The 26,499-nt window shown below is 41.3% G+C and overlaps 1 protein-coding gene across 1 annotated transcript in view; it reads right to left on the reverse strand.

Moving 5' to 3' along the window:
- Window positions 1-3,712: 3,712 nt before the first annotated feature.
- LOC126184077 (protein obstructor-E-like) overlaps window positions 3,713-26,499 on the reverse strand; it is a 47,618-nt gene continuing 24,831 nt past the window's right edge. Inside the window, exons 3-5 of the mRNA XM_049926438.1 lie at window positions 23,346-23,549; window positions 16,041-16,254; window positions 3,713-4,342 (exon numbers count right to left, since the gene is read on the reverse strand). Coding sequence (XP_049782395.1) covers window positions 4,288-4,342; window positions 16,041-16,254; window positions 23,346-23,549 — 473 coding nt within the window. The 3' untranslated portion in view covers window positions 3,713-4,287. The remainder of the gene's footprint in view (window positions 4,343-16,040; window positions 16,255-23,345; window positions 23,550-26,499) is intronic.

Below are 26,499 nucleotides of genomic sequence, written 5' to 3' on the forward strand. Positions count from 1 at the left end.
AATCTATTGTGGACTGCAGTTGGAATCCAGACGCTTTTATTCTACGTTCTCAGAATGGACATGCTATAAAACTGTTATAGGAGCAACTATAATAACAAATTAAATAAAATTCACAAAATTCTAATATTCAATTCTAACATCATTCGAACTGTTCTTAACAACTGCTATGCAGCATGATTAAAAAAATTTTGGACTGTTAGACGCGTTCAAATGATGACGCGACAGTCGTCGAAAAGTACTACGGACGATTTGCTTATCTCAAAAATAATATCCACGACTCTAAAGATACTGATTGCATTGCAATGTGTGACTATCAGTCAGTTTTCCACGCAAATATCCAGGACAGTACCAGATCCTTAGATGTACTGATGCCTAAATTTCGTAATTCGTTGAAAGATTTTGCCCAAGAAAGCTTTTCTTCTGAAACGTGAGAGACACACGACGAAACATCCGGAGTGAATGTTGCACCGTAAATACGGAAGGCGAGTAGACTCTGTGGAGTGATATCAAAGTTTTCCTTGATAACGATCAATCAGAAACACAAATGTTAATGTTGCATATGCTTCACTTACAGCTTACCCTCAAGCACAGAGTTTTCTCGGTACAACTTTTATATATTTTTTCTGATTTTTTACATTTATAAGAAAGATATTCGTGGACGTTATTCTGCATAGCGTGAGGAGGAGAATCTGGATCCATCAGACCCCTAAAAATTTCTATCAGATGGGAACTGAAAGGTAAGTCTCAAGTTGTCGTAAACGTGCTATCAGTTAAGCAGTAAATTTTGATATAACAGGACCTTGAACAACATAGTTTGATAGGTAATCCGTTTTCATTTATTGTCCCCAATACAACACTGACTACTGTTTTTCCTACGTCGAAATACATTACCGCACACGTCGCCTCGTTAAATATCAAGCCACCTAGTCGAATCAATAAAGCAAAATTAGGAGAAAAAAAAGTTGCATCGTCGTAATTTTTTTAACAGTGTGGGGAGGGGGTTCGGGCGAGTTCCATGAAGAACATATTAAAAACCCTGACTGGTGTGCTGTCAGCGGAGGTGTGAGTGCGTGTGTGTGTGTGGGGGGGGGGGGGATGGGCGTTTACAGGTCACTTTTTTGGATTTTTCTTGAATAACTTTTTTTCTTGAATAACTTTGTTTCCTACGACAAAATTGAATTACATGAAATTTCCAAAAAAAAAAGATCCTATTGAGTTTTTCTCTAGGTGTAATAGTTTCAGGGTAGCAGTGGGTGGAAAAAGAGCAGAATAATAAAAATGTATTAATGGATAAAAGTACTGTTCATTTTTAAACAAATGGGTTTAAAAGCAAATATTAAATGTGTGTACCACGTCTAAGTGGAGTAGAGCCATATTAAGGGATAAATTGTATTCTAGGAGTGTACCAGGTTGGGGAAGGGACGAGGGTGGAGGGTAGGAGCACAAGGGAACGTAGGTCGCTGGATTGTGGTCATAAATTTCCCTTCTTCATAGATCTGCAATCTGAAAAGCGACCAGGTAATTCCCCACTCTATCTATCCCACTACGTCACAAGAAGAAACTACAGAGCGTATCACAAACTTAAACCTGCTCTTCCGCAGCCCACCTTATGAATCACTGACGATGCGGTGCAAGATGCCTGATGCAGTAGGAAGGAATTAGACTCGCAAGAACACCGAAACTGTGGGAGTTTTACACTTCTCTCTTTTATAACGGCCTTCCAATAGCTTAGATTGCTGAAATACGCCACAAGGAGAATCGTTTTTAGATAGTGGATGAAATGTCAACAAGTGAATATTCGACTAACATTATCAGTAACAAAGCTACAAAACTAAATTGATTGAAATGACTGTAGTCAAAAACTCCAGAGACTCAAATGCCTGGGATGCTTTAGAAAGTACGGTCTTTTGATTATACAAGATTTTGCGATTATTGTTAGAATGATTCATATTAAATAGATTCAAAGACTGTTTTATAATGATTCTCCGTGTTGCAGATGTACTACACTTCGCCGAGCGGAGTGGTCGTGCGGTTTGAGGCGCCATGTGATGGGTTGCGCGGCCCCTCCCGGCGGAGGTTTAAGTCCTTCCTCGGGCAAGGGTGTGTGTGTTGTTCTTAGTATAAGTTAGTTTAAGTAGTGTGTAAGTCTAGGGACCGATGACCTAAGCATCTTGGTCCCTTAGGAATTCACACACATTTGAACACTTTTTGTACTACTCTTTGACATAGTTTCAGCGACAAGGAGATCAGTTTTGTCACTCTATTTTGCAATAACGACACAAATCCCAATATTTTTCTTAGTTCTGTAATCCAATAACTTCAAATCAGCTGATACATGAAACCGTAACCTTTGAAGGTTGGAAAATTTCTAGACATGTGCTTTTCTCTGTTAACTGAAACGTGTTTGAAGACTTATCATCTTTATTTAAATATTGACACAGTACAACTGTTTTGATTGTTTGACATATATACCTTGCAGTTTATTTCTGCTACTACTCCTACAAATCAAATCGGTTCTTGTGCGATTCTTTCTTGAGTATATATGGTGAACCAGAACTCCATCGACAAGCTTTCAGAGATGGTCGTGTGGGTGAATACAAGAAAAATTTTCGAGGAAACATGGGCTTTAAAGAGCGTACATTAAGAGCTATGAGCACTTGTTCATCTTCGATACTGTGAAACATCTCTTGTACTGCAAGTTCTTCACTTTCCATATTTTAGGAGATACTACAGAACAAGACAAAACAAGATTAGTTAATATGGGCTCTAAAATGCATACCTTAGGAGGTATGTGCAGCTGTTCAGTAGAAGTGTCCCATTGTAGCAAAGGTGAACAAGCTCTCATACCTCTTCAGGTATGCATTTTAGAGCCCACGTTTTATAGCCCTTTTATCTTGTTTTAGTCCATACTACCACAGCTAAAAGTTTTTCGTTGGCGTTCTGGTCCACCCTGTATCTTCCAAATAAATGAAATGTGGTATATTGAGTGCTCAGTGTTGTACAGTAGTCTAGGAAACACTCAGCAGTTCTCATAACAATTAATCTGCAGCTGTCAATGAGAACAGTGTATTATAGCATCAGACTTCAACAGATAAAGGAGTTCACCATATGTTTTCGTACTGAGAAATTCGAATTTGAAGAATGAGAGCTTTTATATTACAACTGTTGTAGGCGTATAATAATGCAGGGAAACAAAGAGCCCTTTGCACTTCCTTTCTACCCGCAATTTCTCTAACGTTTTAGGCACAAGCCATATAAATTACCATTTTCCTGCAAAAGAAATACAAAATAATAAAACTTATTTATCACGGGCTGTGTAATTTCCAAGTATTTTCTTTTTCTCACTTATTTATGTGATGGGTGTCATTTTTACAAATAGATTTCTGAAATTTCTATGTACATGCAGAAAGGCACGTTCTGAATTCGTATCTACTCGGCACGAACACTTTCAAAACAGATCCAGCATGCAAACCTACAAACAGTACATGGTACATAAATAATAAACATCTGTAGCAAGCTAATAGTAAATGCATCTACAACTATCTCTCCCCACTTCATGTCATAGGACACAACGTCGCAAAGCGATGTCTAATTGTGCAGATCCTGGAAAGGAAACTTTCATTTATGGCCAGACTCATATTTTGAATAGTGAAGATGTAAGATAATACGGCTGGCAAATAATAAAAGAAAAATTCATTAAATATACAAGGCATGAATGGCTGTATATTGTTTATATTTTATTTAGGAAAATGTACATCTTGTTGCTTCAAACAGACAATTTCATAAAAATCTCGTACTTAATATAGAAGGCAATATCTCTACATTGATATATCTGTTACAATTCAGTTTAATAATTGATTCAGGCGCATCAGTCAAGAAATGTAGAACCTTATTAGTAATTCGCTCAAGATTGAACGGGCTTTCACGCCTTGGAAATGTCTCTCAGTTCTTTTACTTCTGTACAAATATGGTTGTGACTGGAATCATTGCACAAATAGAAATCGAAAGATTTCTTTCACAATATATTTCTTATTGCTGTTTAACTTGATGTATCTCAAGAGGCAGTCAGGTCACTTTCAGTAAAAACTGACTGTTCTCCCGAGAGTGGGAACCATGGCTCTATTTCCTTCAGTTCTCACATTCACTCACTTTGCCCAGTCCGCTTCTGACTCGTCGTTTTTGCAATGCTGAATGTTGAAGTATGAAGGCTGGTGAATATCTCGAGACCCGATAGCCCATAATAGAAACTATTTACAAGTGGGTTCCCACAGCAGATGTGCTGAAGATTTATGACTTCTTGGGCTTCGGCTTCACATCTGGACTGTCCTTGTACCAGTCCTCGCTGTAAAACAAGAACCATAGTCTTATTAATCAGTTTCAGTCCACACAGAATCATTCAAGCGTTATTTTCAAGGATATGCAGAGGTTTACAGGAACAGCTTTTACAGATAATGGCAAATCGTAAACAAAACTGGTGGAATTATATGTGTGAACTTATGTCTGTTTTAAAATACTGATTATGGTGAACTAACTATCCAAGATTTCTACGTAAGACAATAGCTGCACTCCATAGAAGCACACTTGACACTGTATATATACGTCACACACAAAGTATCTGAAAGAAATGACGCTAGTGATCAGCAAAAATACAGTTTGCAGTTATGTGAAGTCACAGTTTTTTTACAGCATCATTAGTCAACTACCTGTTTTAAGGTCTTCCTTGCCAACAGAGGGCTTGAACCCAGTTCCGACCAGGTAGATCATGCTTAAACCACTTTTAAGTTTTTGTGATTTTTAACTGAAGCCTACGCTACGCTTCAAAGTGAGAAGTCTAACCTTGGGCTAAATGAAGCTGCTTAGAACTACAAAAAGTTCTTAAAAACCTCATGTTGTGCTCGAATCAGATAAAAAATTCGTCAAAAAACAGTTGTGTCACACGATTTGTAACACTGCCATTAGCGTTTCTGAAAAATTTCCATTGAATTCATAAAGAAAATTTCTCATTAATCAGTTTCAACCACAGTACTAGCATTAGTGTAAGTTCCCTATTTGTTAGATAGTATAACATCATACAAAAGCTACTGCGTTAACAAACATATGATAGTAGAATTCGCATTATTAGTCGTTGTGGAGTAATCCTGGTACAGCGTAAAATTTGAAATAACTAAGAACAGTGGAACTGAAATAATGTCATAAACAACATTCTTAGTAATTCGTCTTTATCTAGCATAAACTGAACACAAAAGATGCAGACGTACAGGGTATAAAGTGACTTCTTCTTGTCATTTATAAAATTCACTTTCAATACGTGTTCCAACTTCAATTCTTTTTTCTTGCGCATTGCAGGTACTTCATCGCTTCGGAAGTCTCGATAGTGATCACCATAGCATTCTTTGTAAAGTCTTTTGTAGGTACCTTATAAGACAACGTGGATGTTAGTCCATTCTACTAAAAATTTCGGAGAAAAACATTTATTTATTTCTGAATAACGTGCGAATGTCCTTTAAATAGGAACGGCAATCCCTAGAGGGAAGACGACGTTCTTTTTGTGAGACACTTCGAGAAAATTCAGATAACCGTCACTTGAACGATTCTAGTACCACCGACGTAAAGACCACGAAGATAAGATACGTTGCGACTCGTACAGAGGCATATAGATAGTCGTTTTTCTCCGGCTCTGTTAACATGTGGAACAGGAAAGTAAATGACTAGTAATGGTACAAGGCACCTCTTGTCATGCATCATACGGCGGTTTGCGGGGCATTTAAAAAAGAAATCCATCACTATTGTATCATGGAAGTTGCATTTCAGCTATCTCTATTACTAATTATATAGAAAAGAGTTTCATTACGAGATAGGAGACTGAGTATTTAATTTGGTAGCTTCAGAACTATTTATCCTATAGAGCTGGCCCTGGCCGAAAGGTGAGATAGTCACAGAATTCAAAGTATAGAATTTGGTACTGAAACGACGCAAGAGAAATCGGCATAATATTTGAAACAAAAAAAGGAAATCTTCCCTCACTTACGGGTGCTCACGGAACGATGAACATTATGTTAACTATTTCCTGTCATTAAATGCTGCCATCCTACTTAAACTCCCTTGGACGGCTTGAACGTAGCGTAAAGTTCACATTTGCTTTGCTCTTTTGTCGAAATTTCTGCTTCAAAGGCGTTCATTTTAAGTGCAAATTTTATTTGTGATACAAGAAAATTACAAGTTTCGCAAGGTGCTGGTCACGCTAAATAGGATTCACGCTACAAACGCCGGCCGCGGTGGCCGAGCGGTTCTAGGCGCTTCAGTCCGGAACCGCGCGACTGCTACGGTCGCAGGTTCGAATCCTGCCTCGGGCATCGATGTGTGTGGTGTCCTTAGGTTAGTTAGGTTTAACTACTTCTAAGTTCTAGGGGACTGATGACCTAAGATGTTAAGTCCCATAGTTCTCAGAGCTATTTGAACCATTTGAACCACGCTACAAACAGTGAAGATAACATATTCATATTTGAGTGCATGCATTCATTTCAGAGGAAACAATGGAAAGTAAAATATTGGATTACTATTGTAGCTGAGCTTTTTTGTCATGCTTAACTGTAAAAAATATTGTAGGATTTGTAAATAAAAGAAAGATAGTTTCAGAAGGGGGAAAAAATTGTAGACTATAAATTTTGTAACCAAGAGAAAAATACACTCAGACACACAAACACAAACACAAACACACACACACACACACACACACACACACACACACACACACACATACACACGCTCGTACACACACAAGTGAAGCTGTAAGTGATCTCCTTTTACATCAGATTACATTCAGGCTCTGAAACAAATACGAGTACAATGTAATTAATTTGAGAGCAAAAGACTTTAGTTTTCTTGATTGTCAATTTTGATGGAACAGCATTATATTGCACTTCAACGCACACTATCTTTGACAACAAACTTTTTATTGGAACACAATTTATCTTTTCAGTTATGAGTAAAGATATTTCTAGAGTACGCTAGTGTGAATATGAGAAATGATCGAGAATTCTGTGCTGCCGTTAAGCGCTGACATCGACAAGATATTTTTCAAATTCCTTTGCAGGGGTCTAGGGGTTCTGTAGGGTGAGTCAGTAGGAAAGGTATATATTTTGAGGGGTGATAGCGATTCTGAACAAAGACCGTCATATGAACATATGTCCTGTTCTTAACAGTTTCCGAGGAAACTAATAAAACCGATGGAGAACAGGACGAATGCAAATGAAACATTGTGATCTAATGTTTTGGTTAATTTTGTACAAAAAATGTTCAAAAAGTACACTGACAACTGCAATGAACTTTTCAGCTCTTGTAGACAATGCATGTATTGCTGATCTAAGCTCATTCGTACGGTCTTTACTTGCACACGCGCATGTGAAATACGAACCAGCCGTTTCTTCTTCATGTCCACTTTGTGCTTGTAGAGTTTGTTCTTAAGCCAATCCCACAATCAGTAATCTAATGGAGTAAGATCGAGTGACCTCGGTGGCAAAGAAATGACTCCACCGCGACCGGTACAGCGTCCAGGATACGCTTCAGTGAGATACTGTCTCATGGGCCGTACGGAATTTGCGCTTTGAAATTGTCAGTAAAGACAACACTAGTACTCCAATGACGCTTTGATTGTATTCGCATTGAGTGCTGGTGAAGAATAAAATGCGACTAACGACCGTGATTTTCAAACAGCTGTATGTCGGATAAGGCTACGAAAATGGCATGCACTGATAAGCCAAAATATTATGACCACTGCCCGTCGCGATGCTGGATACGGTCTGGTGACGTTGCGGTCACGTGACGCGCTATGAAAAGTATGTAAGCGTAGTAAAAATAGATTTGGATAGCCCTAGCGAAGATATGGGCTGCAAATGGGGAAAACATTGAGATAAGCGACTTTGACAAAGGGCAGATTGTTATTACGCAGTGCCTGTGAACGAGCATCTCTAAAACAGCGAAGGAAATTGACGGAGATCCGAAATGTGGAATAATTTGGGTGAAGGTCACGGTTAAAGCAGGCTCAGACATGGTAATTGGATGTCTCTATAGGCCCCCTGGCTCAGCAGCTGTTGTGGCTGAGCACCTGAAGGATAATATGGAAAATATTTCGAGTAGATTTCCCAACCATGTTATAGTTCTGGGTGGAGATTTTAATTTGCCGGATATAGACTGGAAGACTCAAACGTTCATAACGGGTGGCAGGGACAAAGAATCCAGTGAAATTTATTTAAGTGCTTTATCTGAAAACTACCTTAAGCAGTTAAACAGAGAACCGACTCGTGGCGATAACATATTAGACCTTCTGGTGACAGACAGACCCGAACTATTTGAAACAGTTAACGCAGAACAGGGAATCAGCGATCATAAAGCGGTTACTGCATCGATGATTTCAGCCGTAAATAGAAATATTAAAAAAGGTAGGAAGATTTTTCTGTTTAGCAAAAGTGACAAAAAGCAGATTACAGAGTACCTGACGGCTCAACACAAAAGTTTTGTCCCAAGTACAGATAGTGTTGAGGATCAATGGACAAAGTTCAGAACCATCGTACAATATGCGTTAGATGAGTATGTGTCAAGCAAGATCGTAAGAAATGGAAAAGAGCCACCGTGGTACAACAACCGAGTTAAAAAACTGCTGCGGAAGCAAAGGGAACTTCACAGCAAACATAAACATAGCCAAAGCCTTGCAGACAAACAAAAATTACGCGAAGCGAAATGTAGTGTGAGGAGGGCTATGCGAGAGGCGTTCAATGAATTCGAAAGTAAAGTTCTATGTACTGACTTGGCAGGAAATCCTAAGAAATTTTGGTCTTATGTCAAAGCAGTAGGGGGATCAAAACAAAATGTGCAGACACTCTGTGACCAAAATGGTACTGAAACAGAGGATGACAGACTAAAGGCCGAAATACTAAATGTCTTTTTCCAAAGCTGTTTCACAGAGGAAGACTGCACTGTAGTTCCTTCTCTAGATTGTCGCACAGATGACAAAATGGTAGATATCGAAATAGACGACAGAGGGATAGAGAAACAATTAAAATCGCTCAAAAGAGGAAAGGCCGCTGGACCTGATGGGACACCAGTTCGATTTTACACAGAGTACGCGAAGGAACTTGCCCCCTTCTTGCAGCGGTGTACCGTAGGTCTCTAGAAGAGCGTAGCGTTCCAAAGGATTGGAAAAGGGCAAAGATCATCCCCGTTTTCAAGAAAGGACGTCGAACAGATATGCAGAACTATAGACCTATATCTCTAACGTCGATCAGTTGTAGAATTTTGGAACACGTATTATGTTCGAATATGATGACTTTTCTCGAGACTAGAAATCTACTCTGTAGGAATTAGCATAGGTTTCGACAAAGACGGTCATGTGAAACCCAGCTCGCGCTATTCGTCCACGAGACTCAGAGGGCCATAGACACGGGTTCACAGGTTGATGCCGTGTTTCTTGACTTCCGCAAGGCGTTCGATACTGTTCCCCACAGTCGTTTAATGAACAAAGTAAGAGCATATGGACTATCAGACCAATTGTGTGATTGGATTGAAGAGTTCCTAGATATCAGAACGCAGCATGTCATTCTCAATGGAGAGAAGTCTTTCGAAGTAAGAGTGATTTCAGGTGTGCCGCAGGGGAGTGTCGTAGGACCGTTGCTATTCACAATATACATAAATGACCTTGTGGATGACATCGGAAGTTCACTGAGGCTTTTTGCGGATGATGATGTGGTACATCGAGAGGTTGTAACAATGGAAAATTGTGCTGAAAGGCGGGAGGATCTGCAGCGAATTGACGCATGGTGCAGGGAATGGCAATTGAATCTCAATGTAGACAAGTGTAATGTGCTGCGAATACATAGAAAGATAAATCCCTTATCATTTAGCTACAAAATAGCAGGTCAGCAACTGGAAGCAGTTAATTCCATAAATTGTCTGGGAGTACGCATTAGGAGTGATTTAAAATGGAATGATCATATAAAGTTGATCGTCGGTAAAGCAGATGCCAGACTGAGATTCATTGGAAGAATCCTAAGGAAATGCAATCCGAAAACAAAGGAAGTAGGTTACAGTACACTTGTTCGCCCACTGCTTGAATACTGCTCAGCAATGTGGGATCCGTACCAGATAGGGTTGATGGAAGAGATAGAGACGATCCAACGGAGAGCAGCGCGCTTCGTTACAGAATCATTTAGTAATCGCGAAAGCGTTACGGAGATGATAGATAAACTGCAGAGGAAGACTCCGCAGGAGAGACGCTCAGGAGCTCGGTACGGGCATTTGTCAAAGTTTTGAGAACATACCTTCACCGAAGCGTCAAGCAGTATATTGCTCCCTCCTACGTATATCTCGCGAAGAGACCATGAGGATAAAATCAGAGAGATTAGAGCCCACACAGAAGCATACCGACAATCCTTCTTTCCACGAACAATACGAGACTGGAATAGAAGGGAGAACCGATAGAGGTACTCAAGGTACCCTCCGCCACACACCGTCAGGTGGCTTGCGGAGTATGGATGTAGATGTAGATGTAGATGCTGGTGGAATGTCCATGTGCTACTGTCGTGAGCATCTACAAAAGAGGTAGAAGGACAGGGAAACTACCACTAGGCAAAATGGTTGGACGTCCACGGCTCTTCACAGATCGTGGGGTTCGGAGGTTTGTCTACTATGTAAAGTGGGATCTCTGCTGAAAGAACACAGTGCTGGTGCACGAACAAGTGTTTCGGAGCACACCGTTCATCGTACATGGAGCTTCGCACAGACCACCCCTACGTGTTCACATGTTGACCTGACGACAGCGACAGTTAAGATTCCAGTAGGCAGGGGACCGTCGGCATTCGACCGTCTATCAATGGAAATATGGGGGATTTTCGGATGAATCACGTTTTGCCACACTAGGTCGATTGTTGTCTCCCCAAACGTCGTCATCGTCGTAAACGGCGGCTCGAAACGCGCAGCATGCCACGGACGCAGGCTGGTTGGAGCGATATAAAGCCATGGGAGACATTCTCCTGTACTTGTATGGGTACTGTGATAGTAATCGAAGACACGCTGACAGCTTGAACTACCTGCATCCCCTATGCTTGTTGTCCTACCCGACGACGATGTCATCTTTCAGCAGTATGATTTTCCGTGTCTCTGAGCCAGAACTGTGCAACAGTGGTTTGAGGAGCATTATAGTGAACTCACGTTGGTATCTGGACGAGCAAATTCGCCTCGTGTAGATCCTGTGGAATCTATCTGGGACGCTATCGGGCGCAATCACCGCGTACCAAATCAGCGCCGGCCGGAGTGGCCGAGTGGTTCTAGGCGCTTCAATCTGGAACCTCGCGACCGCTACGGTCGCAGGTTCGACTCCTGTCTCGGCATGGATGTGTGTGATGTCCTTAGGTTAGTTAGGTTTAAGTAGTTCTAAGTTCTAGGGGACGGATGACCTCAGATGTTAAGTCCCATAGTGCTCGGAGCCATTTGAACCATTTGAACCCAAATCAGCGGCTCGTTATTTACGTGAACTACACGACCAGCACGCAGACGTCTAACGCCCCACATCTCCGCAAACCTACCAACAAACTGTCGGATCCTTGATACACAGAATCGGGGATGTATTTCCTTCCAATGAAGGACAAATCAGCCATTAAGCAGATGGTCATAATGTTTTGGCTCATCAGTGTATGTCCATTTGCAGTTCCTTTGTTCGGAATCACCAATATTGTCACCCCTCCAAGCATGTACCTTTCCTCCTGACCCACCCTGTAGAGAGGACTTTAGTGCACAAAGTTTTGGTAAAAAGCACATGTCCGGAAATTTACTATTTGGACATAAATTGAGTTTCAAAATTGGATCACTGTTAAATCTTCCGTTTCTCCGTACGCACTGGGAAGAGGGTGCAGTCATCAGTCCCTGAAGTATGTGCCGTCTCTTTATACTCACTACTTTAGCGTTCTGCTCAATTTTATTTAATCGCATGGCTAGCGCCCCACGTCGGGCAGGCCGTTCGCCGGGTGCCGGTCTTTCAATTTGACGCCACCTCGGCGACCTGGCGTCAACGTGGATGATAGAACGATGATGAGGACAGCACAACACCCAGTCCCTGCGCGGACAAAATTCCCTGACCCAGCCGGAAATGGAACCCGGGCCAAGAGGATTAAAAATCCGTCACGCTGACCATTCAGCTACCGGGGGCGGACTCTGCTCAGTCATCAGACCGTCACTGAGCAGTAACAACGACATAAACAGTACAGCATGGTGCAATACACGTTTGAAGAGTACGGTGAGCTGTTGCTAATTTACGGTGAAGCTGGATGTAATGGTAGAGCTGCACAACGCATGTATCGAGAATGTTTTCCGAATCGTCTCGGTCTACCACATTTTCTTCCGCTTACAACAAAGGCTGCGAGAAACTGGTACGTTCGCAGCTAGGAGGCTCGACTGAGGTGCTACGCGATCGCGCCCCACTCTCAACTTTGACGAGGACGTCATTCGTCACGTAGAAAACAACTTGACGACGAATACTAGGAACAATGCCCATGCAATGGACGTCAGAGCTCATTGTCTCCACGGTGTGCGTACCGTGAAGCGGGAAATCTGAAAGTGATCCGATCTTCAAACTTCTTTTACATCCGAGTGGTACATTTCCGAACATGGGTTCATAATGAAAAAATTTTCTACTAAGTCCATTCTACGACCCGTAGAAGCCTGTCATATGAATTACGAAACAACCTTACACGATTTAATTTCAAGGGTGCTCATACTTCAACTGTAAGTTGATATACCATCACAGAACGTAGTGCCTTTCCTCTAGTGCACAACAAAGTGATGAAATACCATTTTTGTTCTTAACTGTAGCATAAAATGGTCCATGACGTGAAAATTGGGCCATCTGTTAATAAAACATTTGTTTGTTACACGAAAATGGAACTTAGAAATATCTCAATGTGATCAAAATAGTTACTGAAATCAGAAAAAGAATAAAGGAGACAACTTTTGTTTAAAAGAAGCTATGCGTAGTCTGCTGGTATGAAAATAATTACAGTGATGTGATTCTTCAAGCTTTCCCGGCGGATGTGTTGTAAATAGTCTTCATGGGATTGCCGCCGGATCACGTTGTGCAAATTCCACAATATTTCCTCGGAGCACGTACCTAGGTACGTACCTAGCCACGAGCAAGGTTGAATCACCTGAAGATGTCGGACAGTTGCTTTGAGGAAATATTGTGGAATTTGCACAACGTGATTCGGCCGCAAACCCGTGAAAACTATTTACAATTACAGTGTTCTTTCTTAACCCCTATGCCTGGAGAGGCACAGGGACAATGTTTGTTTTATTATCAGATTTCGAAAAATTACCGTGGATTACAAGTATACGAAATGGTCTAACGATAATAAGTTGCCATGAAAGGTGCAGTAACAATAAGAACTTTTGCAGTTATTTCAGTCAACGACTTGTGCATGTCAGAAAATATAGTCTCGCATGAACATGTCTACGTGAAGTGAATTATGAAAGTATGGACAGGGGATATTGTTGTGCATTTAACATTACTCGGGCCGTAGTGTCAAAATTATAGCAGAGGTATCTCCCCGAAGGCATTAGTTCTTATCACTAATTTCACAGTTGAAAACAAATTCAGATTAAGGATCATCATGTTACAGCGCAACAATATTTAAAGACGCGATGAATCAAGATTTACGTTGGTAAGGGTTCCCTCAAGCAATGTGCTCAAGGGATCATCAAAAGAGTGCAAGGTGTGGTTTGCGGATGGTTTGAATGCCCTACTGTAACTGAACCAAGCATTCAGTGCAGTTTCCTGCTAGATGATCATCTACTCGCCTTTATACACCTGATGCCCTCAGTTAACGTGACATGCTCCTGGGTGACAAGGCGTTTTTTCGTCAGGTTGTAGTAGTGGAAATCCCTGTATGACCATTTTAATTCCGATTTTCTGCGTTTTCTCTACATCACCTAAACTCGGTCTCGATCCATTTCCCTACCCATCCTACTTCAATCGGAAAATATGCTCCGTCTCTAACGACCTCGATATGAAAGAGCCGTTAAATTCCAACGCGCTTTCCTCTTCTCCTTACCCAGCACATGAAAAATGCTCAGAGCCTTATCAACAATTTCAGTGAGTGATTTGGGCACCTAAAACCATCTAAGTTTGATTTAATTTGATTTGATTTTAACAGGGAAGCTAAAACAGCTTAGGTCTAACCCGCCACTGCCCGCGCCGAAACTAAGTTTATTGTGCGGTATCGCTCCATGTATATCTACTAAAGCCAACCAATGCCCTTAAATAGTGCAAGGAGTCCCTCTACCAGTTTTTTGTTGAACACAATTTCTTTGGGTCTAGTTGTCCCGAAGAGTCTGTATCTTTTTCTCTGCAATGCCATGCATTCGAAGATTACGTGTGATGCAGTTTCTTCACCATCATTACAGAGCCTACATTTAGGTTCCTCTTCCGTTACACCCATTGTGTGTAGGTGTTTTTTGAAGTTCCCACAGCCGGTCATCAGTCTAGTCATGAGTTTGATCTCTTTCCTGCTCAATCTCAGAATTACAGAACTTCTTTTAAAACATGGCTTTGGCATCATTACCTTACCATGTTTTTGTTTATGGACCTTGGTCCAATATCCTGCGTGCTGTTTCCTAAGCCAGTTCCGTAGTTCTAATTTGATCATAGCCTTGGTGATTGTCAGTACAGGTTCCGGTCCAATAAATGGAGTTATTGCCCCCATCCTTGCCAATCTGTCGTGTTCATTGTCACAAGTCCCTGAGTGGCCAGGGAGCCACACTAGGTTTACCCTATTGCTTCCCCCTAGCTCCACAAGAGCCGTGTGGCATTCTGCAACAATCTTAGATCTTGTTGCAGGAGCTGCCAATGATTTCAGGGCTGCCTGGCTGTCTGAATAGATGAAGATGCTATTGTCCTTGTAGCACCTACGTATATTCTCCTCCACACATGCCCTGATTGCAGTAATTTCAGCTTGGAATACAGAGGCCAGTTTTCCTAGAGAGATGATGCCCTACAGTCTCGGCTGAACCTCGTATACCCCTGTTGTGGTGTCACCGCCAGACACCACACTTGCTAGGTGGCAGCCTTTAAATCGGCTGTGGTCCGTTAGTATACGTCGGACCCGCGTGTCGCCACTATCAGTAATTGAAGACCTAGCGCCGCCACACGGCAGGTCTAGAGAGTCTTCCTAGCACTCGCCCCAGTTGTACAACCGACTTTGCTAGCGATGGTTCACTGACAAATTACGCTCTCATTTGCCGAGACGATAGTTAGCATAGCCTTCAGCTACGTCATTTGCTACGACCTAGCAAGGCGCCATTACCAATTACTATTGATGCTGTAAAACATGTACCGTCAAGAGCGATGTTCACCAATTATAGATTAAAGATAAGTATTCCAGCAGCTACGTATTATTTTTGCTAGTCTCATTACCTTGTCCTGTTCCAGACCTCACGCCAGCCTGCGTGAGCTTAAACGCGTGCCTTTCGGCTTCCTCCCAGTGGATTGGCTGTCTTGCCAGTCCACAACACCTGCCCCAACGCCTTGGTCTATTTTCGACCCATCAGTGAACCAAACAATGTCTCCCGTACCATGTCGAACTGTTTTTTCCCACTGCTCTCTGCTTCCAATCGTTATATTTTAAGGCTTGTTGAAGCAGTTGGGAGTTATTATATAGTCGGTAGGCATTTCCGCAGCCATTCCTATATTTACCTCACTCACTATGTTACTGTGTGATTCTGGATATCCGATTGAGACCCCTAGACATTTCTTTTGGACGCAAGAAAGTATTTAACTTCTCCTCTAAATCACACACTTCACTAAGCAAGGAGCTGTAGGAGGTTATCAGAGTCTATTTTATATCTGCCAGAGACTTCCTTCGAGCATTGAATTCCGGGTCACATTGAGCTACAGTACTTCTAGCGGATAGACGACTTCCTGCGAGATATTAGGTAGAAACGACGTGACTTTCAGCGCTTGGAATAAAGCCACTGCAGGAAGCAGATTTGTAGCTACTGACCATCCAGGCACGTTGTCGGGCTGGTCGCATTTCTGGTCCTCGTCATTGTAGACCTCTCCGACGGAACAGCCCAGCTCTCGCGGGTCGACGCCGTTGAGGCAGACGTAGAACTTCTGGCAGTCCGTGGGATGCGCGTACTTGGGGTGGGCCACCGCCTGCCCGTTGCCGTCAGCCTGCGCCTCCTTGGGGCAGGTGAAGCCGTCCTTCAGCTTCTCTGTAACAAAACGTGCGCATTAACGCACTGCTGGACTTTCATCAATATACACTAAACCGTCACCACTGTAATGTGAAAATACTTCTAGTGTAAAATACTAGCGCAGTTAAACAACGTATGGAACAGTTTAAAAGAGAATGTTTGAGTGAGAATCAATTGCAATAGGAGTGAAGTAATGTGCGGGGTGTCCATAAATTATCTTCGCAAAATTAGACATTCATAGCTTTAAAACTATACTAGATAACAACAACTGGCTTTCAACGTGTGACAAGATAATTCACAAAGCTTTTTTTAATTTTCCAGATCCTCAGAACTGATGAAAAATGTGGACATCACAGGAAATCTCATTATGTCATCGGGCTCATAGAGACGAAATCCGATACACAAGTGTAACAAATATTTCGTGAACGGTATGGAAGGGGATAGCACCGTCCCATCGAACTATTTGGGCTTGGCATACGTAATTCATGAAAACAGTAAGTGTTCTATATAAACAGGGGCAGGTCGTCCGTCTGTTTCAGACGCCAACGTGAACGAAATGAAGGTACATCTGCTTCAGGCATTAAAGCCGAGGGACAAACCTCAACTTGAATTGTTTGCCGTGGGTAAGGTAGCCAAGACAGACCCAAACGATGATTTTTAGAAAAGATATTTCCGATGTCTCAACTTCTCATATATTCGGCAAAATGAACGGTTTTAATGTTCGCATCAGATCAGGATGTCTTCATATTACACATGAAATGTCGGTGTGTGGACTTATGCAGAACTGCATCATTGTTCCATTATTTTTTAGCTAGTCTACTGACTGCAGTGATGTTTATCTGCACATATTACGTGAGTCTGTGTACCACAACTGGAAAACACTAAACGGCAGTCTTATTCCAGCGGGATGGAGCACCACCTCATTGGTCCACAATGTTTGCCCGTTTCTGGATGAAAATTGTCCGAATAGGTGGATAGGAAGAGATGGTCCATTTCGGTGATCACCAGGATCACCTGACCTCACATAGATAAACTTTTTCGTGTGGGATTTCGTAGAGGATCAGGTGCACCGAACCAAAGCTGCAGACCTACATGAATTGAAGACACACATTCGCAATTTATATAAACATTCCACCGTGTTCCTACAGCATATATATATAGAAATTAAATACCGACTGGACGTTGTCCGTGCCACTATGTGTGCACGGACAACACAGGCAAATCCAACACCTTCCATGAAAACCCTGACATGATAGCAAATCTGACAATATGTCACATAGTTCCGAATAAATCCTGACATTAAATTAACCAAAGTAATAGTATCAACGAGTGAGCAAATGGAATACCACAAACTAACACATGTCATACCTTCCCACCATGAAACAGACGCAGTTCCGAGGGGAGAAACAAGAACGGAAGCCGAGAGCAGAGCCATGTAGGCTAGAAGGCCCTACGATAAGAGCGGGACAATGGGACACCCACATCACCGGCCGATCGCCGGGAGGTCCATCCCTCAGCCCATGTTAAAAGATAGGGCCTTCCAGAAGAACAGTATTGATCTTACGACAACACTAAAAGGGTCACACCAGCTGCAAGTTTTAGCATGAGACTATACGCATCTCTGTTACGTAGCAAACATTAAAAACATTGCCCCACCACAAAAATATAACGTTCCTCATTGGATAGGCAGACTTTTTGTAGGCAGAGCTTAAGGTTAACATTGAGACACTGATTGGTCAGTTGAAAACACAGCCAGATACCTTTTTCTTAAACCAACTTCGGTAAACAGTAGTAAGGATAAGTTCGAGAGAGATGCTACCGAGACGGTGAGGTGTGTGGAGCTCCGCTACCAGCCGCCCCTGACGCTGCCTAACCACTGACAAGGTAATGAACGCACGCGATGCCACATAAGAGCGCATAAGGCCTCACTCAGAACTGCAGAAGTCTCATCTGCTACATCCCCTTTTTACGTAATACTAGTGTCGATCGTCAATTAAACCTCATGGTATTCACATTTGCTACTTGAAGTTAAAATCTGAAACGCGAAGATTTTTCTGTTCTATAATCTGGATGGAGAAAAGGAACTTTGAGTGCCAGCTTGTCACATCAGAAAACCACTCGTTATACTTACCACAGTTTTAAAGTTATTGAAGTTTAAAGTTGTAAAGATAGTTTATGGACACACTGTAAACTCTACCGAAAAGAAAAGAAAATACACATTAACAATGAAATCATAAACCCAGTTTGGAAGTTTTCTTATTTTGGTGAGTTGAACTTTTACACAGAAGAGTAAAAATGTTCTCGCGGGGTTTTGGTAATGTACTGTCAGTGTGTTCTACACGTGTCTATACATGGCCGTGACATACAGACTTTTAATGCGAAAAATATTCAAATGCCGATGGTAACTGAACGAGAAATGGAAAAAATGCGTACTGACAGTAGAAAGGAGAGGAAAAAAATATGGGACCAGGGAACGCTCTGGCATGGAATACTTAAATATGACTGTAATGATAATGAAATGAAAATAGGTGGCTGTGCGAGAGAGTAGACGCCAAATGATAAAGGGAGCTCTCTGGTGGACTCCAGGAAATAAGAAAATACTGAGACAATCTTACGGAGGGCGTACAGTCAGTTAAAAGACACATTGGAGCAACGTAAATACATATCACTGAAGGTTCTAATGAAAAAGGTCGAGAGGAGGTTTATGCAGCAAAAGATGCCTATTGGCTTATAATGACAGTAGGGCAAGGAGAAATGTTTTCGCTCTGACACAGACACAGAATTGATTTCGATGAAAATTTTTAATTTTTTTTAAACTTGTACATTTTTACAATAACATAAATCAAGTGGTATCTTGATTTGGAGAAAAAATTTATTTTTACTTTTTACTCTTCTGCTCTGTGCGTTTCTTTCAAATGGGTAAACTGGAATATCGTTCCACCATAAAATTCTATGTTTTGTAGGTTTGTCGCCAACAGACCTTATTCAAAGTCACTGAAGGATTATAAGGTGTCTGATATTTTATTATCAACAGTTAATAAGTTGAAAGGTAGTTTTAAGTTCAAACATGTTTCATTCTAATAGAAATTTATGGTATTAACGTTTGCCGGCTTAGAGCAGACGCTAAACACGATAGAGTTTCATACTATTATGGACCAATTTATGCTCATTTCTGTCCCTTTGTTTGTTAATCCCCCTTCATAGAGTTTCTTTCGCGAAGTTTCTTTCTGTTTTAAAAAACTGGAAAATCCCCGACTTACCGGATGGACGGGACATCTTGTGCCAGACTTGTGAATGGGGGTGTTTATTTTGGTTTGTGACATGACGTGAAGTGATGTAGGCTTCCACCCGTTTGCAGTCAGCTGATGATGTCGTTGGTGGAAATACTCTCCTCTGGGAATAGTAACTGAAATGGGGGTGTGGATATGGCCTCCCGTCGAGTAGACCAGTCGCCTGGTGCAAGTCTTTTTAGTTGACGTCATTTCGGCGACTTGCATGTCGATGAATATGAAATGATGATGACAACACAACACCTCATCCCTGAACGGCTAAAATCTCCGACCCGGCCGGGAGTCGAACCCGGTCATCTCGCATGGCTTCCTGCCGCGCTGACCATTCAGCTGTGGAAGCGAAGTTCTGTGAGTAGTTAGACGAGCAGACGCAGCCATTGTCAAGTGGGGTCGACACCATGCAATAGGAACTTCAGGTTTCCATCCAGTTTCAGCTATGTAATCCGTAAAGTAGACATAGATACGAGAGGTTCAATTTTTATTGCCGCGATATAATTCTCCGATTACCTAGTGGAGCTTATCATTTTTGTAGGAAAAAGTCGTTGCATACGTGGGGCTATGACTCACTTCGGTTCGTCGACAAATATTTTGACCGATACGTGAGACGATTAAGTGCAACTCCATGTTCATGGAATGAACGTTGTAAGTTGTTTCTGTTCCTATTATATATGAGAGATTTGCACAAATTCAAATTTAATGTTATTCAAATCGACAGAAAAGGATTATTTCAAATCGTCTGGAGCGAAAAAGGTCAGTTAGGTTAATATCATTCTACATTCATCATTTATAGTGCGTCTGTTACGCATATGACTATCATTACATGTCTTACAAGTTTTAATGAAGGGAGATAAAATGAAAAATTACATTTGAATAAGATCCGAGCCTGAATTTACTGTTAAATTTGGTGTGAGTGTTCTGGGATCACATTGGCAATTATATTCAAGTAACACCCAATAAGTCAGAGAATTTTTACAGTTTGTAATACTGCAAGGATAGTGTTTCATGGGATATTGTGATTAATAACTCTTTTCTTATGCGCTTGTATCGTATCCGATATCATATGACAAGAGTAAAATAATGTAATATGTGCTCCGCCTGTCAAAACTGTGGAAATAGCACTTTATACTATACCCTTTTGTCTCACACTGCCCTCCCACTTTCCATTTAGGTAGATAAAACCTGGCGAAGTTTTGAAGTAAGGCATGCCCCACGTGTGCAGTGAGATTTTCCTACCAAGATTAAAAATTCCACTAGCTAATCGGAAAACTAAATAATGGAATGAGAAGTAAATCTGTCGTAAACAGCAGATATATCTATACCCCACTAATTACATAGCTGAAACTAGATGGAAAACCTTACTAAATTTCCTGCTGCACGCTGCCGATCGTACTCGACGATGGCTCCATCAATCCTCCTAATTGCTCCCATAAGGGCCTTTCCACCAAAGACACAGAAAGTGGTAAAACTAGAGGAAGTGCGCATGACATCACATCATGTGACATATGAAAACAATCATCTGAATTCACTAAATTGCCTTGGGGTGTCCCGTCCTTTTTGTAAGTCTGAGATGTTCCAGATTTCCAAAGAGAATGATTACTTGTCGAAAGCAACTGTAATAGTAACAGAAGGATGTGGAGCGAAAGTGAAAGAGACTGAATACGCATGCCGTGTTCTATGTAGACATCGATCATTGCTACGTCTGTCTTCTACTCCAAGTAGACAGACAATGTTCTATATTTCTGTTATGATAAGAAATTGTGGAATTAACAACCACTTTTCAAACTGTGGTGCTGGATTCAAACACGAAAGTGAAGCTGCAGAAGATGATCCATGTGAAGGACGTCAGGAAACTACCACAAAAGATGTAAACACAGAAAAGTACACAATTTGAGGTATTTGATGGTCGAAATTGTATGATACGCTATATTTTACATGAAGAGTCAATTATAAAAAATGGTTATGGAAGATGAGAACCGCATTTCAGGACTCTTCACAATGATCTAGACACTGTCAAGTGACTGTAAAAAATGGTTTCATTGGGATAATGTATTATGTAATTATATGTGTGGAAACAGCAAGTCAAGAAGGTTTTATTCCAGTGATCTCCAGTAATATGGCTGCAAAACTAACGGAGCAGACATTTTGCGTAATTCAAGCAGCAATTATAAGAGGACATCGATTTCATTTTTCAGCAGGATGACACTCCACTGCACTTCCACAAGGATGATCGTGAGTTCTTGGATACTGAGCTACGACGACGATGGAATGGACGTCCGTCGGCTGGCAATCTCTAGTTGCTGGCGTGGTCCTGTGATTTTTACTTCTGGGATTACATTAAAGATACTGTTTTCACAGGTCCCCTTCCCTACAACATCGCTGTCTTATAAGGACGTCTCAGGGCAGCTGTGACTAACATCGATGCGCACGCTTTAGGGCTTGTAGGCCTAAACAGATCATTAGATTAGATTAGAACAGATTAGATTTAATTTTAGTTCGACAGACGGAAAAGTGAGGTGATTTCCGTGGATGTTGCGCATGTCAGAAAGTATAACATAAATAACATAGAACTCACGTCCCTTATCATTTGTCAGCACATTGTCGAGATAGGTGAATATGTTACAGTAAACTGGAACTTCTGATATGTACAGAATTAATACACTGTCAGAATGAAACATAGTTATACACTTTAATAAATTTATCATACACAAAGTACCTGATCTTGACAGTTGTGACCAAGTCCTGTTAAAATTGAAATCTAACAGATATTTTTACTTAAACTGGTCTAACAGTCCCTATTAAGATACCACCACCACCACCACCACCACCACCATCAACATCCGACGGCACAGCATCGCAAATCTCATATTGTACTTTTAATCTTTAAACTAAGGTGGCCAGACCTCAATTCATGCTTTGTCCTCAATTCCTTTATTTTTTCCCCTCCGTTTGTTAAATACCCCAAAATAATTGAAATAGGAAATACGTGCTGAATACTTTAAAATCTAGAACTCAATATAGCAGTGCTACCAAATTTGGCATCAATTATTTATTTTATTTAATTGCAAGACTATGGACTAATAAAGGCGTGGAACTATTTCCTGGAGAGAATGAATTTTTCCTTGAATTTAGAAATTAAACTATATTGATGGAACATATGCCGAAGCATCAAACTACGCCATCTGGTGGTGTTTTTTCGTTTCTGTTTTAGATGAAATACTTTTCGAATGAGGAATAAATCTGATCTTTTTCAGTATCCACTTTCACCAAAGTAAGTAATTACTTATTAAGTAACTGTTCCGTATATTTTTGTGACCAATTCGGTGTTTTAATTTTTTCTTTTCTTCATCTTTTTCTCCTCATTTGCTCAGATTTTTCGCTTTTGAATTCGAAATTATTTTTTCTGCCCTATAACTATATATACATTATACTCCGCAAGCCAGCTAATAGTGGTTGGCGGGGGATATATTTGTAGCATTAACTGAGCCCTCCAACCCGCTTGGGAAGAATGATTGTCGGTAAGCATCTGTATTGGCTCCAATTTCTCTATTTTTCTCCTCGTGGTCATTACGCGAGACGTGTGTGGGGGGGAAGTAATATGTTGTCCGACTCTTCACGGAAAGCGTTCTCTCGAAATTTCAGTAGTAAACCTCTCCGTGATGCACAGCGCCATAGGCGGCTCCTTAGTCTTGCCTAATGGTAGAAACGGCCCTGTAATTGGATGATTTGTTGGACGTTACCACAGCCGACTTGGTTCTCCTCCCTTCTCTGTGAAGCATGCCGTGTGCCTTGGGAAATGAGCGTTGTGTCAGTAGGACTCACTCTCAGAAGCGCCACAGCCTGTCCTGCCGGCGGTGTCTGGCCACACGCAGATGCCCTGGTATTCGTCGAAGTGCAGGCCCGGCGTGCACGCGATCTCTGTGTACTCGCCCTCGATGCAGTTGTAGAACACGTTGCAGATGGACGGGTCCGGGTGCGCGAAGAAGCCGTTCCTCCTCGGGCAGTTTGCGTTCGACTTGGGCGGTTCTGGAACGTAATACGGCCTACATTAGTCTCAGTTACATCACATTAAATTTTCTTATCTTACCTTACGTTAGATACTTGGGACGTAAAAATGAAAAGAATAGTCACGTCTCGCAGAAGCGAGTTTAAAGCCCCTGAAGGGTTTGATAAACAGCAGGATAACGTGCACAGAAGACTCCCTTCCAGACAGGTGCTAGAAATGTAACGATTTCCATTTCACAGATACATTGCAGAGCCTAAAGCAGCATAAATTACCAGTTCTGAATCATATTACATCCGCGTTTAACTAGTGACCCGTCCCAACTTCACATGTATAGCTGGACGACTTACCTGACGTAGTGTCGAGAACTTACACACACAAACCATCCTCGTGAATCAATCTATCTATCAGTGGAAACCATATAAACTCCCCTACTGTAGTTTCTGCGAACCTTCACCATCAGACAGTAAAACGCGGATGGATACTTAAATTTTAAATTTGCGTATATGTGTATATATACATGTCATTCAGATTCCTGTGTTCAAACATTTTTCATATCTCAGTCTTCACAATTGTACGTCTGAAGAAACGAGTGTTATGAATTGACTTTCTTGTTTCCACAATATGTCTATAAAATCTAGCAAAATTTCTTTGATTCCTTGAATATATGACAGAATATTTAGCAATTTCCTCTTATTTATAGCAGAAATTGGCTTTGACAATGATGTAATGCTGCTTCCTTTGCTTGTTGAACAGTGCTGCTTGATATACGACATATTTTCCAAGTTGCGCGTTCAGTCTTTTCATAGCTGATTACCAATTTTTTGTCATTTGTACATTTCTAATTAAAGTGTGTCTTCAAGTTGTAGTCAGCTTATGGACATGTCTTTGTCGTGAAGCATACATTCTGGCAAGCCTTTAATAGGACCAAATAAAAATTTTTCCATCCATTCGCCTTGATGTTTATGGTTTCTAGAATCTGTTTTCGCTTTCTTCACATATACTGAACGATGAAAAACAATAAAGCACCCAGAAGGGGAAGGAGAAACGAAATGGAAATTTCACTGGTCGAGAGAATATGTAGTGTTATTTGAGTGACTGCAAAAATCGAGAAAATTTACAAATAACTTGGTAGTATGAGCCCAATTATCAGCAAGACGTTGACCTCCTCTGGCAGGATGCAGCTAGACTGCTGCTAGACTCCAACGAATGGTGGAGGATGACACAGAATGTTATAGAGAGTATATTACTTGTTCTCTGATGGCAGGCGCAGATGTGAAAGAGCTATAATGTGTTTGGTGCGTAGTACAGTGATCCTTCCCTGTGGCGGTCAGACATGGTCAATCGGTTCCTTGACGAGAGTATGTCTGCCCTCACGTTCCCACACAATCCAACATCAGGCCGCTGTCACATCCAAATGTCCCACAAATCTGGATATTTCACGATTCGAACAGCGGCCAAGTGGAGGCCGATAATGAGGCCATTTTCTAACTCTGTCACGCGCTTTTAAGATTGTCTCACACGAATAAGCGGCACCTCCAAGAACCTTCACAGTGCTCACTCAAGATCTGACGCTGTTCACGCCCATTATATACCCCAGCAAGCATGGTAACAAAACTAAACATGAAAAACGTAACTGTACTTTGGTGGGTGGTCTAGCTGTCACAGAGCACAGCAACTCTAATGATCTACATACCCATCGAAAGTGCATTGAAATCAATACGATGTCTTTCTGGTACTTGACTTTTTTTGTCAGATAGCATAAAACCTCAAATTGACCAGAATTTTGTAAGAAATACTACCAAACACAGCCGACTACCACACCACAGGCTCTGCGTTTATGGGTTTGTATGGGAAATACTGAGGTAAGAAAGAAAAAAAAATTCTTGGGCTGGCAGATTCTGTCCGTGAAGTGCGTTATTAAAAGTTCTGTAGAATACCCGTCTACAACTGCTCTAACCTCTTCATTGCAACCAAAATATTTTATAACAGCAAATTTCTAAGAGAAGTCAGAGTATGTCAAACCTGATGAACAGGAAATTGTCCCCACAACTCATTTTCAAATAGCGTCAGTTTTCCCGTTGCCAAAACACTATTCTAGGTAGCTGCATTGTCATAAAATATGAAACTTTGGCTTAGAACCGAAGCCACTCCTCGTGTATTCGTCGTGTCCTGTTTTATCCTTGCATTCCAAAAACATTTGCCATCAGGTGTCCGGTAGAGAAAGTGAACTTCATCTTTTTTGGTGTCGAATCGTAGGTTTCCACAAACTATTTTGATTGCAGTTTCTTTTCTGTTGTGACATGATGGATTCATCTCCCGTTCATATTAACAATGGACACAAATAATTTCGTTTAATTCTCCTTAAATGCTGCAAAACGTAGCAGGGATAATTTTTTTCGCATTTTTCTCATTTTTTCGTCATAAAACCAAACAGGGACCAAACTTTCACTAAATTTTCCCATAGTTAATCCTCCATTCCATACGTGTGCCTATGGCGTCAGCGTCTGTCGACCAGTACAATATTGGCTGGCTGGTTGGCTGGTTGGTTGACTGGGATTTAAGGGACTAAACAGCAACGTCATTAGTCCCTCAGTCAAGAGACACTTCATCTGGAGGTATTGATGTTCATCGAATCATGAAAGTATGCAAGAGAGGTAAAATCTGTACACTGAAAGCAATACTACTGCCAGAGCTAAAAAACTATTTAAAGAGAAGTGGAAGTACATGAGTCTGATCAGCTCTTATGTCAGAGAGGACACGAGGAGTCTCTCGAGGCTCATCTGTGACGAGAGAAACCCTGTCAACCCGATTAAAGGCAAAGACAATTACAGAGTAAAGAATGCCTTCTATTCGGAAGATTCGGAATAGTAAAAATGAGAAGGCTAAAAACGCAGTGGATGTCAGTTGAAATGGTAATAATAAAGTGAGGTGAGAGAAATGATTAGATCAGTAGGTGAGTGGGGCAAGGTG

This window comes from Schistocerca cancellata, chromosome 4 (assembly GCF_023864275.1).
Source record: "Schistocerca cancellata isolate TAMUIC-IGC-003103 chromosome 4, iqSchCanc2.1, whole genome shotgun sequence".
NCBI lineage: Eukaryota > Metazoa > Arthropoda > Insecta > Orthoptera > Acrididae > Schistocerca > Schistocerca cancellata.